This window comes from Pristiophorus japonicus, chromosome 10, assembly GCF_044704955.1.
Source record: "Pristiophorus japonicus isolate sPriJap1 chromosome 10, sPriJap1.hap1, whole genome shotgun sequence".
Taxonomy (NCBI): domain Eukaryota; kingdom Metazoa; phylum Chordata; class Chondrichthyes; family Pristiophoridae; genus Pristiophorus; species Pristiophorus japonicus.
In genome coordinates this window covers 224,519,194-224,532,755 of record NC_091986.1, presented here as the reverse complement: position 1 = coordinate 224,532,755, position 13,562 = coordinate 224,519,194, and the positions used below count along the sequence as shown (strand labels likewise).

The window sequence follows — 13,562 nt, the reverse complement described above, 5'->3', positions numbered from 1 at the left end:
CCACCACTCCAGATCCAGTGAGGCTTCTATCTGCCTGTGTCTCCCTCACGAGTGCTCTGTGGGCACCAGCCCCGCTCCACAACAGAAACTTTATGCATGGAGCCAATCCAGATGGTGAGTCCTTGCTCCCAGACCTGACTGAGCCTCTGGTCACCACAGGACGAACTTCACCGCCAAAGGTCTGGAGCCTCAATGCCAGCTCCCTGCCTGCCCTGGGGAGGTGGTTTGCTTCGGAGTACAAACCAGTCTGTACTTCAATCCTTTTATTGTTCTTTTTTTTTAAAAAGCTCAGCATTTACAGCTTAACGCTGTTGTTTCAACGCCAAAAAACGCATCATTTTTATACAATATACGGGGGGGGGGGGAAGGGGGTCTTTGTAGCCTCCTCGTGACAGTGAAAACCCTTACACGCTGGCACACACACACACACACACACTACCATTTAGCACCATCCTCTCTCTCGCTCTCTCTCACACACGCACGTATAGATTAGTTTCCCTGTTACACAATTTCAATATATAGACATGTAGTTAAGGTTGCTTCATCACATTCACCCACATAGATACACTTTTATATAATATACAGATATAACCATTTTATGTACAAGTTTGTGGAACTAACAATTTTGGCAATTCTCTTTAAAGTGTCTGTGAGTGTCCGGTCACCAGCAGAAATGGTCGCCCTGCGATGGCTCAGTTGTAAGGTGCTTTAAATCTTTCCCGAACCGCTCCCGGCTCATCGAGTGCTGCAGGTTTGAAAAGGCGAGCCCCTCCCCTGCCCACTCCGCAAGGACGCCCCTCACCATTAGCGGGGTCTGTGCACATCCCGCTCCCATTTTCCCGTAAGGTCAAGTCTTCTTTGGCAAATTGGAATGGGCAGCGAGCGTGGAGTTTGATTGCAGCTGTGAGTGAGCGTGCTGTTGCGCACATCTCTGCCGTACCAGTCTCATTTCATATCCACGTCAAAATCCAGCACCAGCAGCTTGGTTTCCTCTGTCCCATTCCGACTGCCCACCGCACAAATGAGTTTTGTTTTGGACGCTCGTAGTCGCCACACGACCCCTCCGCTGCCCCCGCTCTCCAGTGCGACCAGGTTGCGAATGAATTCGCCCGTTTTAAGGTCCCATAGTTTCACCGTCCCATCGTCTGAGCTGGTGACCACAAACTTCTGGATAAACTGCAGGCAGGTGACAGCACTCTGGTGTTTGTTCGCTCCTGTGATGGGAAAAAGGAAGGACGTGCGTTTATATAGCGCCTTTCACTGGAGCAGCAGAGAGCTCGAACAGCCCTCGAACATGTAGTTTAAGAGGCGGGGAAGTGCTCCGGTGGGAAGAGGTCCGGTGGGAAGAGCACGGAGCAGTGTGCCCACCCCCTGGAGGCAGTGGGATGTGCCGCACTGTGGCAGACAGGCTGCCAGGGGGAATCCACCTTCAGGTGGCTCAGAGTGACTTTGGACACGTGAGAGAGAAGAAAGCCCTTTCTATATCTCTGGCCCTCCCATGTTGTGCAACTGTCCAAGCAACAACCCATCGGCTCTCCCACAAGCCTCACGCAGCTCCTGATTACTGGCTGCACTGTGCATTCCCTACCACTAGAGGCTGCCGGTGTGCAGGTCTTTAACCAGCAGTTAATGCTGGGAGTGGAGACGAGATCATTTATCCCCCCTGACCTCCCCAGGCCACAACTATTAAACAGTGTGGCACCCAACGCTCAACCAGTGACAAATAGGCCTCACTCCCAGTGGGATTGGCTGATCCCCGCTCCGGAGTAAAAATAAAACTGGGAAGGTGGCTCAACCGTGGCTAACAAGGGAAATTAAGGATAGTGTTAAATCCAAGGAAGAGGCATATAAATTGGCCAGAAAAAGCAGCAAACCTGAGGACTGGGAGAAATTTAGAATTCAGCAGAGGACAAAGGGTTTAATTAGGAGGGGGAAAATAGAGTACGAGAGGAAGCTTGCAGGGAACATAAAAACTGACTGCAAAAGCTTCTATAAATATATCAAGAGAAAAAGATTAGTGAAGACAAACGTAGGTCCCTTGCGGTCAGAATCAGGTGAATTTATAATGGGGAACACAGAAATGGCAGACCAATTGAACAAATACTTTGGTTCTGTCTTCACAAAGGAAGCCACAAATAACCTTCCGGAAGTACTAGGGGACCGTGGGTCTAGTGAGAAGGAAGAACTGAAGGATATCCTTATTAGGTGGGAAATTGTGTTGGGGAAATTGATACAATTGAAGGCCGATAAATCCCCGGGGCCTGATAGTCTGCATCCCAGAGTGCTCAAGGAAGTGGCCCTAGAAATAGTGGATGCATTTTTCAACAGTCTCTCGACTCTGGATCAGTTCCTGTGGACGGGAGGGTAGCTAATGTAACACCGATTTTTAAAAAGGGAGGGAGAGAGAAAGCGGGTAACTATAGACCGGTTAGCCTGACATCAGTAGTGGGGAAAATGTTGGAATCAATTATTAAAGATGAAATAGCAGCGCATTTGGAAAGCAGTGACAGGATCGGTCCAAGTCAGCATGGATTGATGAAAGTATTGGGGGTATTGTATTGATGTGGATAGAGAACCGGTTGGCAGAGAGGAAGCAGAGAGTCGGGATAAACGGGTCCTTTTCAGAATGGCAGGCAGTGACTAGTTGAGTGCCACAGGGCTCAGTGCTGGGACCCCAGCTCTTTACAATATACATCAATGATTTAGATGAAGGAATTGAGTGTAATATCTCCAAGTTTGCAGATGACACTAAGCTGGGTGGCGGTGTGAGCTGTGAGGAGGATGCTAGGAGGCTCAGGGTGACTTGGACAGGTTAGGTGAGTGGGCAAATGCATGGCAGATGCAGTATAATGTGGATAAATGAGAGGTTATCCACTTTGGGGGCAAAAACACGAAGACAGAATATTATCTGAATGGTGGCAGATTAGGAAAAGGGGAGGTGCAACGAGACCTAGGTGTCATGGTTCATCAGTCATTGAAAGTTGGCATGCAGGTACAGCAGGCGGTGAAGACGCCTTCATAGCTAGGGGATTTGAGTATAGGAGCAGGGAGGTCTTACTGCAGTTGTACAGGGCCTTGGTGAGGCCTCACCTGGAATATTGTGTTCAGTTTTGGTCTCCTAATCTGAGGAAGGACGTTCTTGCTATTGAGGGAGTGCAGCGAAGGTTCACCAGACTGATTCCCGGGATGACTGGACTGACATATGAGGAGAGACTGAATCGACTGGGCCTTTATACATTGGAGTTTAGAAGGATGAGAGGGGATCTCATAGAAACATAAAATTCTGACGTGACTGGACAGGTTGGATGCAGGAAGAATGTTCCCAATGTTGGGGAAGTCCAGAACCAGGGGACACAGTCTTAGGATAAGGGGTAGGCCATTTAGGACTGAGATGAGGAGAAACTTCTTCACTCAGAGAGTTGTTAACCTGTAGAATTCCCTGCCGCAGAGAGTTGTTGAGACCAGTTCATTGGATTATATTCAAGAGGGAGTTAGATATGGCCCTTACGGCTAAGGGGATCAAGTGATAGAGAGAAAGCAGGAAAGGGGTACTGAGGGAATGATCTTATTGAATGGTGGTGCAGGCTCGAGGGGCCGAATGGCCTACTCCTGCACTATTTTCAATGTTTCTATGTACAGCCCCTTCATCTCCAGAATCAACCTAGTGAACCTTCTCTGAACTGCCTCCAATGTCCTTCCTCAAATAAGGAGACAAAAACTGCACGCAGTACTCTAGCTGTGGCCTCACCAATACCCTGTACAGTTGTAGCAGGACTTCTCTGCTTTTATACTCTATCCCCCTTGCAATAAAGGCCAACATTCCATTGGCCTTCCTGATCACTTGCTGTACCTGCATACTAACCTTTTGTGTTTCTTGCACAAGGACCCCCAGTTCCCTCTGTACCACAGCATTGTGTAATCTCTCCATTTAAATAGTAATTTGCTTTTTTATTTTTCCTACCAAAGTAGATAACCTCACATTTTCCCACATTATACTCCATCTATCAATTTTTGCCCACTCACTTAGCTTGTCTATATATCTTTGTAGATTCTTTGCGTCCTCCTCACAACTTGTTTTACCATCTATCTTTGTATTATCAGCAAATTTGGCTACATTATACTTGGTCCCTTCATCCAAGTCATTAATATAAATTGTAAATAGTTGAGGCCCCAGCACTGATCCCTGTGGCACCCCACTAGTTAGTTTGCCAGCCTTAAATTGGCCCATTTATCCCGACTCCCTGTTTTCTGTTAAAGTTAGCCAATCCTCTATCCATGCTAATATATTACCCCCAATCCCGTGAGCTTTTATCTTGTGCAGTAACCTTTTATGTGGCACCTTATCGAATGCTTTCTGGAAATTCAAATACACCACATCCACTGGTTCCCCTTTATCCACCCTGTTCATTACATCTTCAAAGAACTCCAGAAAATTTGTCAAACATGATTTCCCTTTCATAAAACCATACTGACTCTGCTTGATTGTATTATAATTTTCTAAATGTCCTGCTCCTACTTCCTTAATAATGGACTCCAGCATCTTCCCAATGACAGATGTTAGGCTAGCTGGTCTATAGTTTCCTGCTTTCTGTCTCCCTCCTTTCTTAAATTTTTTGTTATGTTGATTGAGGGTAAATATTGGTCAGGACACCGGCGATAATTTCCCTGATCTTCTTCGAAATAGTACCATGGGATCTTTTACATCCACCTGAGAGAGCAGGCAGGACCTCGGTTTAATGTCTCATCCAAAAGATGATACCTCTGACAGTGCAGCATTCCCTCAGCACTTCACTGGAGTGTCAGCCTAGATTTTTGTGCTCAAGTCTCTGGAGTGGGACTTGAACCCACAACCTTCGGACTCAGAGGCGAGGGTGTCATTGGCTGACACACGTGGAATTTAAAGCTGTGTTTCCGGATGATGTCGCCAAGGGGCAACATGTAGATGAGAAATAGGAGGGGGCCAAGGATAGATCCTTGAGGGACACCAGAGGTAACGATGCGGGGGCGGGAAGAGAAGCCGTTGCAGGTGATTCTCTGACTACGATTAGATGGATAAGAATGGAACCAGGCGAGTGCAGTCCCACCCAGCTGGACAATGGTGGAGAGGTGTTGGAGGAGGATAGAGTGGTCAACCGTGTCAAAGGCTGCAGACAGGTCGAGAAGGACGAGGAGGGATAGTTTACCCCGGTCACACTCACAAAGGATGTCATTTGTGACTTTGATGAGAGCCGTTTCGGGACTGTGGCAGGGACAGAAACCCGATTGGAGGGAGTCAAACATGGAATTGTGGGAAAGATGGGCACGGATTGGGAGGTGACAACACGTTCAAGAACTTTGGAGCACAAGGGAGTTTGGAGATGGGGCGGTAGTTTGCAAGGACGGAGGGGTCAAGGGTTGGTTTTTTTGTGGAGAGGGGTGATGACGGCAGATTTGAGGGAGAGGGAGACAGTACCCGAGGAGAGAGAACCGTTATCAATGTCGGCTAACATGGGAGCCAGAAAAGGAAGTTGGGTGATGAGTTTAGTGGGAATAGGGTTGAGGGAGCAGGAAATGGGCCTCAAGGACAGGATGAGTGCATGAGGGGAGATCGCAAGAGTGTAAGCATTGGGAGGTTGCATTTCAGCCACTTGCGAGGAGTCAGAGCGCTGCCTACATGGACACTCGACCTCCAACACAAACACACCATCCCACAACGCAAACACACAAACACCATCCCACAACACACACCATCCCGCAACACACACACACACCATCCCGCAACACACACACCATCCCGCAACACACACACACACCATCCCGCAACACACACACACACCATCCCGCAACACACACACACACCATCCCGCAACACAAACACACACACACCATCCCACAACACACAACATCCCGCAACACACAAACCATCCCACAACACACACCATCCCGCAACACACACCATCCCGCAACACACACCATCCCGCAACACACACCATCCCGCAACACACAAACCATCCCACAACACACACCATCCCGCAACACACACCATCCCGCAACACACACACACACAGACCATCCCGCAACACACACACACACCATCCCGCAACACACACACACACCATCCCGCAACACACACACACACCATCCCGCAACACACACCATCCCGCAACACACACACACACCATCCCGCAACACACACACAGACCATCCCGCAACACACACCATCCCGCAACACACACACACACCATCCCACAACACACAAACACACACCATCCCGCAACACACACCATCCCGCAACACACACACCATCCCACAACACACACCATCCCGCAACACAAACACACACGCACCATCCCACAACACACACCATCCCACAACACACACCATCCCGCAACACAAACACACACAAACCAACCCACAACACACACCATCCCGCAACACAAACACACACACACCATCCCACAACACACAACATCCCGCAACACACAAACCATCCCACAACACACACCATCCCGCAACACACACCATCCCGCAACACACACACACACACACCATCCCGCAACACACACACACACAGACCATCCCACAACACACACACACACCATCCCGCAACACACACACCATCCCGCAACACACACACCCACACCATCCCGCAACACACACACCATCCCGCAACACAAACACATACGCACCATCCCACAACACACACCATCCCACAACACAAACACACACACACCATCCCGCAACACACAAACCATCCCACAACACACACCATCCCACAACACACACAGACCATCCCACAACACACACACAGACCATCCCACAACACACACACACACCATCCCACAACACACACACCATCCCGCAACACACACACACACACAAACCATCCCGCAACATACACACACACACACACACAAACCATCCCGCAAAACACACACACACCATCCCGCAACACACACACACACCATCCCACAACACACACACACACCATCCCACAACACACACACACACACACTATCCCACAACACACACCATCCCACAACACACACACACACCATCCCACAACACACACACACACCATCCAACACACACACACACACCATCCCACAACACACACACACACCATCCCACAACACACACACACACCATCCCACAACACACACACACACCATCCCACAACACACACACACACACCATCCCACAACACACACACACACACACCATCTCACAACACACACACACACACCATCTCACAACACACACACACACACACATACACACCATCTCACAACACACACACACACCATCCCACAACACACACACACCATCCCATCTCACAACACACACCATCCCACAACACACACACACACACCATCTCACAACACACACACACACACCATCTCACAACACACACACACCATCTCACAACACACACACACACACCATCTCACAACACACACACACACACCATCTCACAACACACACACCATCTCAACACACACACACACACCATCCCACAACACACACACACACACCATCCCACAACACACACATCATCTCACAACACACACACACACACCATCCCACAACACACACACACACACACCATCTCACAACACACACACACACCATCTCACAACACACACACACCATCTCACAACACACACACACACACCATCTCACAACACACACACACACACCATCCCACAACACACACACACACACCATCCCACAACACACACACACACCATCCCACAACACACACACACACACCATCCCACAACACACACACACACACACACACACACACCATCTCACAACACACACACACACACACACCATCTCACAACACACACACACACACCATCTCACAACACACACACACACACCATCCCACAACACACACACACACACCATCTCACAACACACACACACACACCATCCCACAACACACACACACACACCATCTCACAACACACACACACCATCCCACAACACACACACACACACCATCTCACAACACACACACACACCATCTCACAACACACACACACACACCATCTCACAACACACACACACACACCATCCCACAACACACACACACACACCATCCCACAACACACACAGCCAGAGCATCAGCCTCCGAGTGCTGGGTGCCCCTCACCCCTAACGATGGAAATGGGTAGCACGGACTACACCTCCTCCGATCTCACCTTGTAAAGTCTGCAAACACTGCCCAGTCTTGATATCCCAGATTTTCACGGTGGAGTCTGCATTCCCAGATACCAGGATGTTATCTTTCAGCTCCATGCCACTGGTGAGGGACTGGTGTCCCATTAACGTGTGCAGGCAGTTCCCGTTCTCCGCGTCCCACACCCGTATCGAGGTGTCGAGAGAGCCGCTGACAATGTGTACACCATCGTACTGTGCACAGAGAGAGAGAAATCATTCGAGGCACAGACACGCACATCATCTCACAACAAACACCTACATTTATACAGTGCTTTTAACATAGGCATTTCATGGGAGTCTTATCAGACAAAATTTGACACCGAGCCATATAAGGAGAAATTAGGACAGGTGAGAGGCGTCTTAAAGGAGGAGAGAGACTGAGGTTTAGGGAGGGAATTCCAGAAAAGAGGGGAAATGAGGGAGGCAGAGGATAGGTCAACACAAGAAACCCGCTCACAGAGGAACACAGGAATTGCTAGACAAAAGACCCAGTCTGCCTCGGCCGTTAACCATCCTGGTAGTTGGGACCAGCAGTAGATATCTCCCCCTCCCTCAGAGACGATGTTTTTAGACGTGTGTTATTATTATTGTCCTGTTCTGGACTGTGTGCCATGCCTGGCTGTGGGAACCTCAATCGATGCCAGTGTTGACCTGTGACTAGCAGCCCGACCATGCAGTGCACTCTGGCGAACATCCAGCCTGCCCGCTGTACACTGCGAGGTGGGAAAAGGAAAGGTGTGAGCCTCATCCAGACACCTCTGTGGGCCAGCGCGGTACAATCCAACACACACAACTGGGAAAGGGTGGGACGGTGAGGGAGAGAGAAGGAGGGAGTGAGTGAGACTGTGAGAGAGAAAGCAAGAGAGTGTGAGTGAATGCACACATAATTAGCCGGCAGTGGCTACTCCTGCATCACTTGCGAATGTCGTTCCCCTCCGCCACGGTTACAAAGCACAACGCTCCCCCTGACCCCAGTCCGACACACTTTGTGTATCTCCCCAGGGCGGCATTGAGTGGATTACATCACACACATATAATACGTAGACAGACAGACAGAGAGAGATAGAGAGAGACAGAGAGACAGAGAGAGAGAGAGAGAGAGAGAGAGACAGAGAGAGAGAGAGAGAGAGAGAGACAGAGAGAGACAGAGAGAGAGACAGAGAGAGAGACAGAGAGAGAGAGAGAGAGAGAGAGAGAGAGAAAGACAAAGAGAGAGACAGATAAAGAGAGAGACAGATAGAGAGAGCAAGACAGATAGAGAGACACACACACAGACACAGCCATTTACCTGAAGTGAGTAGACTCTGTTAGTGTGCCCCTGAAGCGTATGCACACAGGTTTCAGTCTCCGGATCCCACACCTTTACTGTGTAGTCGTAAGCGCCACTCACAACCCTCTTCCCATCGTACTGCACGCATCGCACTGCAGCCACGTGTCCCAGGAGCGTGTGCAGACACCGGCCCGTGTCTATGTCCCACACTCGCAGAGTAGCGTCTCTTGACCCACTCACTACCCTGGGGGGAAAAACAGCATTAGGATTCCTGAGCCACAGGCCCCCAGTCTGTCTTTGTGGAAAATGTGATTTCTCCACCAGTGTTAGAACACAATACACAAAGGCCATTCCGACCAACAAGTCTGTACCTATCCCCACTTTATCATCATATCCTTTAATCCCCCCTTCTCCCTATCTCCCCCACCCCCACCATCTCCCCCACCCCCACCATCTCTCAATATCTCTGGACATTTTCCATGGACCTGTTTTGTCAATTTCCCCCCAGAACCTGGAAATTTCAATGAGGTCACCTCAATCTCTTTTCCCTCTAGTGTCCAGTGGCCACTGCTGCCTCCTAAGGCCACTGGACAATGTGCGTGCACGTGGGTCTTGAGAATATTTAAATGGAATACTGAGACACTCAATTCTACTGCATTTAGCAATGAAAAATTTATGATCTGAAGCCAGATTAGAAGAATTTTATCAACATTTTCATGAGCTGTGACGAGGAAAGCAGATTTTAATCCTAAGTTAATTAATATATGTGAACTGCAAATGCAGTTTTGGTTGTGTTTTAGGTAACGCTATAAACTGTTCATTCTACCCAAGGCACATTATGTTCCAGTTAAATGGGTATTTAAGTGGGGGCCTGGTAGAGGTGGGGAATGACCATTCTCTGTGTTCTTAGTGCAAGACTCGGGCTCAGAACCTGCGCAAACAGATGGAGTGAAACGTCTGCCGTCGACCAGCTGTAAGGTGCCCTAAATGTGCACAGATCCCACGCACAGCACAGAACGGCCTACTGTTCAGAAGAAATTATCTGAACGCTGGTGCAACTCAGCAGTGATGCAATACAGGATGTAGCAAACGTACAGAATTGTGGTGGAGCAGAGGGAGTTCCAGTCGGTATTTAACCCTTACTGTACCCGAGCTCGGAACGTTGACGGGATTATTTATAGCACCATCGCGGCACTGAATGAGCACCAAAGTCCCTTTAGGTTTTTAAAATGACTTCACATTTCAGCTTTGAGGCGGTGTACAGAGAACATGTCCCGAGTGCTGGCTGACGGAGAGACAGACACACAGGCGACATGGATTCACAGATTCCCCGTTCTGGGTTCACAGATAAAAGCAACAGGAAGCAAGCACGAGAGTGCATGGTGAAAGCGAGTAGGACAAACCAGGAGACAACTGTTCTGGAGGCTTCACATCAGATCAGTATCTCCTCCCACAACACGGCTCCGTTCTCTCAACATTGATCTAGTACAATAGGAACAGTTTGATCAGAAGCAAAAAATAACTCATTAAAATGTTTACTGATTGTATGCCAAGTGATAACATGAGAGGCTGCCATCATGAGGGTCTCAATTACTCAGTCATCCGTTCAGTGGAAACAGTTTACACTCAGATAGCATCCAGGCAGCCTTATTGTAAATCGCAAACATTATTTTAGGCCAAAACTAACATTTTAGGCTCCAGTGTGTTTGGGAGGGGAGTGAAGAGAGAGCGAGATTGACCAGAATGCTAGCAGGAACTTCAGTTATGTACAGAGACTGGAGAAGCTTAGAGCAGATAAGGTTAGAAGGAGACTGGAGAGGTGTGCAAAATCATGAAAGGTTCTGATAGAGTAAATAAGGAGACACTGTTCCCAGGGGCAGGAGACTCGGGAACCAGAGGGACACAGATTGACGATAATCGGCGATAGACCCAGAGGGGAAGATGGGGAGAATGTTGTGATCAGGAATGCGCTGCCTGAAAGGGCGGTGGGAGCAGATTCAACTTTCAAACGGGAATTGGATAAATACATGTAGGGAGAAAATCTGCCGGGCTGTGGGGAAAGGGCGGGGGGGGGGTTGTGAGGGAGGGGGGAGTGGGACTGATTGGATCGCTCTCACAGAGCCGACACAGGCTCGATGGGCCCAATGTGCAATGCTGATTCTGGGAGGGGGAGGTGGGAGAGATGATCTGAATTACCCAACCGAATGATGCGTGACTGGACATGGCAAGCATCCCAACTATCCTTCGACAGGCCCTCCCCACAAAGGCAGCTACTCGGAGCAGGATTCAGGTCCAGTGGCAACAACAGCTCTGCTAAATGCATATCCTGAACAGTGAGTGTCGGCAGCCTCCTCCACACACACACAGAGCATCTCACAGGCTGCCTGGTGCCACACACTTCCCATTGCCCTGCCCAGGCCTGTGGGGCTCAGTCCCACACCCAACACACAAGGATGAAAAGGCTAAATAGTGAATGTTTGCACTGGTTGGTGAATCGGTAACAAGAGAGGCAGAGAGGAATGAAGGGGGAGGTTAGAGGGAAGGTTTTCACACAGAAGCTGTAGAGACTGGAACATCAGTTAAAGGGGAATGGAATATAAATAGGTGGGGGAAAGGGGTTAGCGCGGAGAGCATTGCACCTTGTTCCCCGTGTGGTAAATGCTAGGATCTGATGGCATTGTCCGAGTCTGAGATTACAGGAAGCTGCTGCTTTGTGCCTTGGTTTATGTAAACACTACGAATGTAAAGGGCCTTACTTGTTGCCATGGAGATGCATGCACCGTACGGTGGAGGCGTGTCCGTAAAGCGTGTGTATACATTCGCCCGTCTCTGCGTTCCACACCTTCAGCGTGCGATCTGTCGAGCCGCTGATGACGATGTTCCCCCTCATCTGTGAAGACCAAACTCCCCCCGTGTGTCCCACCAGAGTCTGCACACACTGCAAAACAAGCCGACAAACGGAGACTTTACACACCTCAACCGGGAGCACAACGGCGGACAATGAGCAGGAATGGTCACCAAGCCTTGCATTTATACAGTGCCTGTCACACCTCTCTGAAACGTGACAGCACTTCGCATAGAATGAATTACTCTGCAGTGGAGCAATAGTTCTGCAGGCAACTGAAGCATCCATTTCACACACCCTGCCAACAGTGAGGAGAGGCACGAACAGTTAAACAGGTGGGCTTTTAGTCCAGGACACTGGGAGAACGCTCTGCTCTTCTTTCAATCTTCAACCTCCACCTGAAGGGATGGATCAGGCAGGCAGCTCGCGGCTCGGCTCAGCGCAGGCAGGCAGCTCAGCGCAGGCAGGCAGCTCAGCGCAGGCAGGCAGCTCGCGGCTCGGCTCAGCGCAGGCAGGCAGCTCGCGGCTCAGCGCAGGCAGGCAGCTCGCGGCTCAGCGCAGGCAGGCAGCTCGCGGCTCAGCGCAGGCAGGCAGCTCGCGGCTCAGCGCAGGCAGGCAGCTCGCGGCTCAGCGCAGGCAGGCAGCTCGCGGCTCAGCGCAGGCAGGCAGCTCGCGGCTCAGCGCAGGCAGAAGCGCACCATTGACCGTCATTTCCTAATCCTCTCTGGCTTCAGGTGTGGTGCCAGAGGACTACAGGGCTGCTAATGTGGTACCTTCATTTACAAAGAGAGAATGGGATAGGCCGAGTAATTACAGGCCAGTCAGCCTAACCTCAGTGGTGGGAAAATTATTGGAAAGAATTCTGAAGGACCGGATAAATCTTCATTTAGAAAGACACGGATTAATCAGGGACAGTCAGCATGGATTTGTTAAGGGAAGGTCGTGTCTGACTAACTTGATTGAATTTTTCGAGAAGGTAACCAGGAGGGTTGATGGGGCCAGTGCATACGATGTAGTGTATATGGACTTTTGCAAAGCTTTTGATAAGGTCCCACGTGGCAGACTGGTCACAAAAGTAAAAGCCCATGGGATCCAGGGCAAAGTGACAAGTTGGATCCAAAATTGTCTCAAAGGCAGGAAGCAAAGGGTAATGGTTGATGGGTGTTTTTGTGACTGGAAGGATGTTTCCAGTGGGGTTCTGCAGGGCTCAGTGCTGGGTCCCTTGCTTTTTGTGGT

At 49.8% G+C, this 13,562-nt stretch overlaps 1 protein-coding gene across 1 annotated transcript in view; it reads right to left on the bottom strand.

Moving 5' to 3' along the window:
- Positions 1-250: 250 nt before the first annotated feature.
- Positions 251-13,562, bottom strand: part of LOC139275332 (F-box/WD repeat-containing protein 7-like) — a 278,013-nt gene continuing 264,701 nt past the window's right edge. The window contains exons 10-13 of the mRNA XM_070892643.1: positions 12,238-12,419; positions 9,500-9,725; positions 8,193-8,403; positions 251-1,214 (exon numbers count right to left, since the gene is read on the bottom strand). Of these exons, the coding sequence (XP_070748744.1) occupies positions 946-1,214; positions 8,193-8,403; positions 9,500-9,725; positions 12,238-12,419 (888 nt within the window). The 3' untranslated portion in view covers positions 251-945. The remainder of the gene's footprint in view (positions 1,215-8,192; positions 8,404-9,499; positions 9,726-12,237; positions 12,420-13,562) is intronic.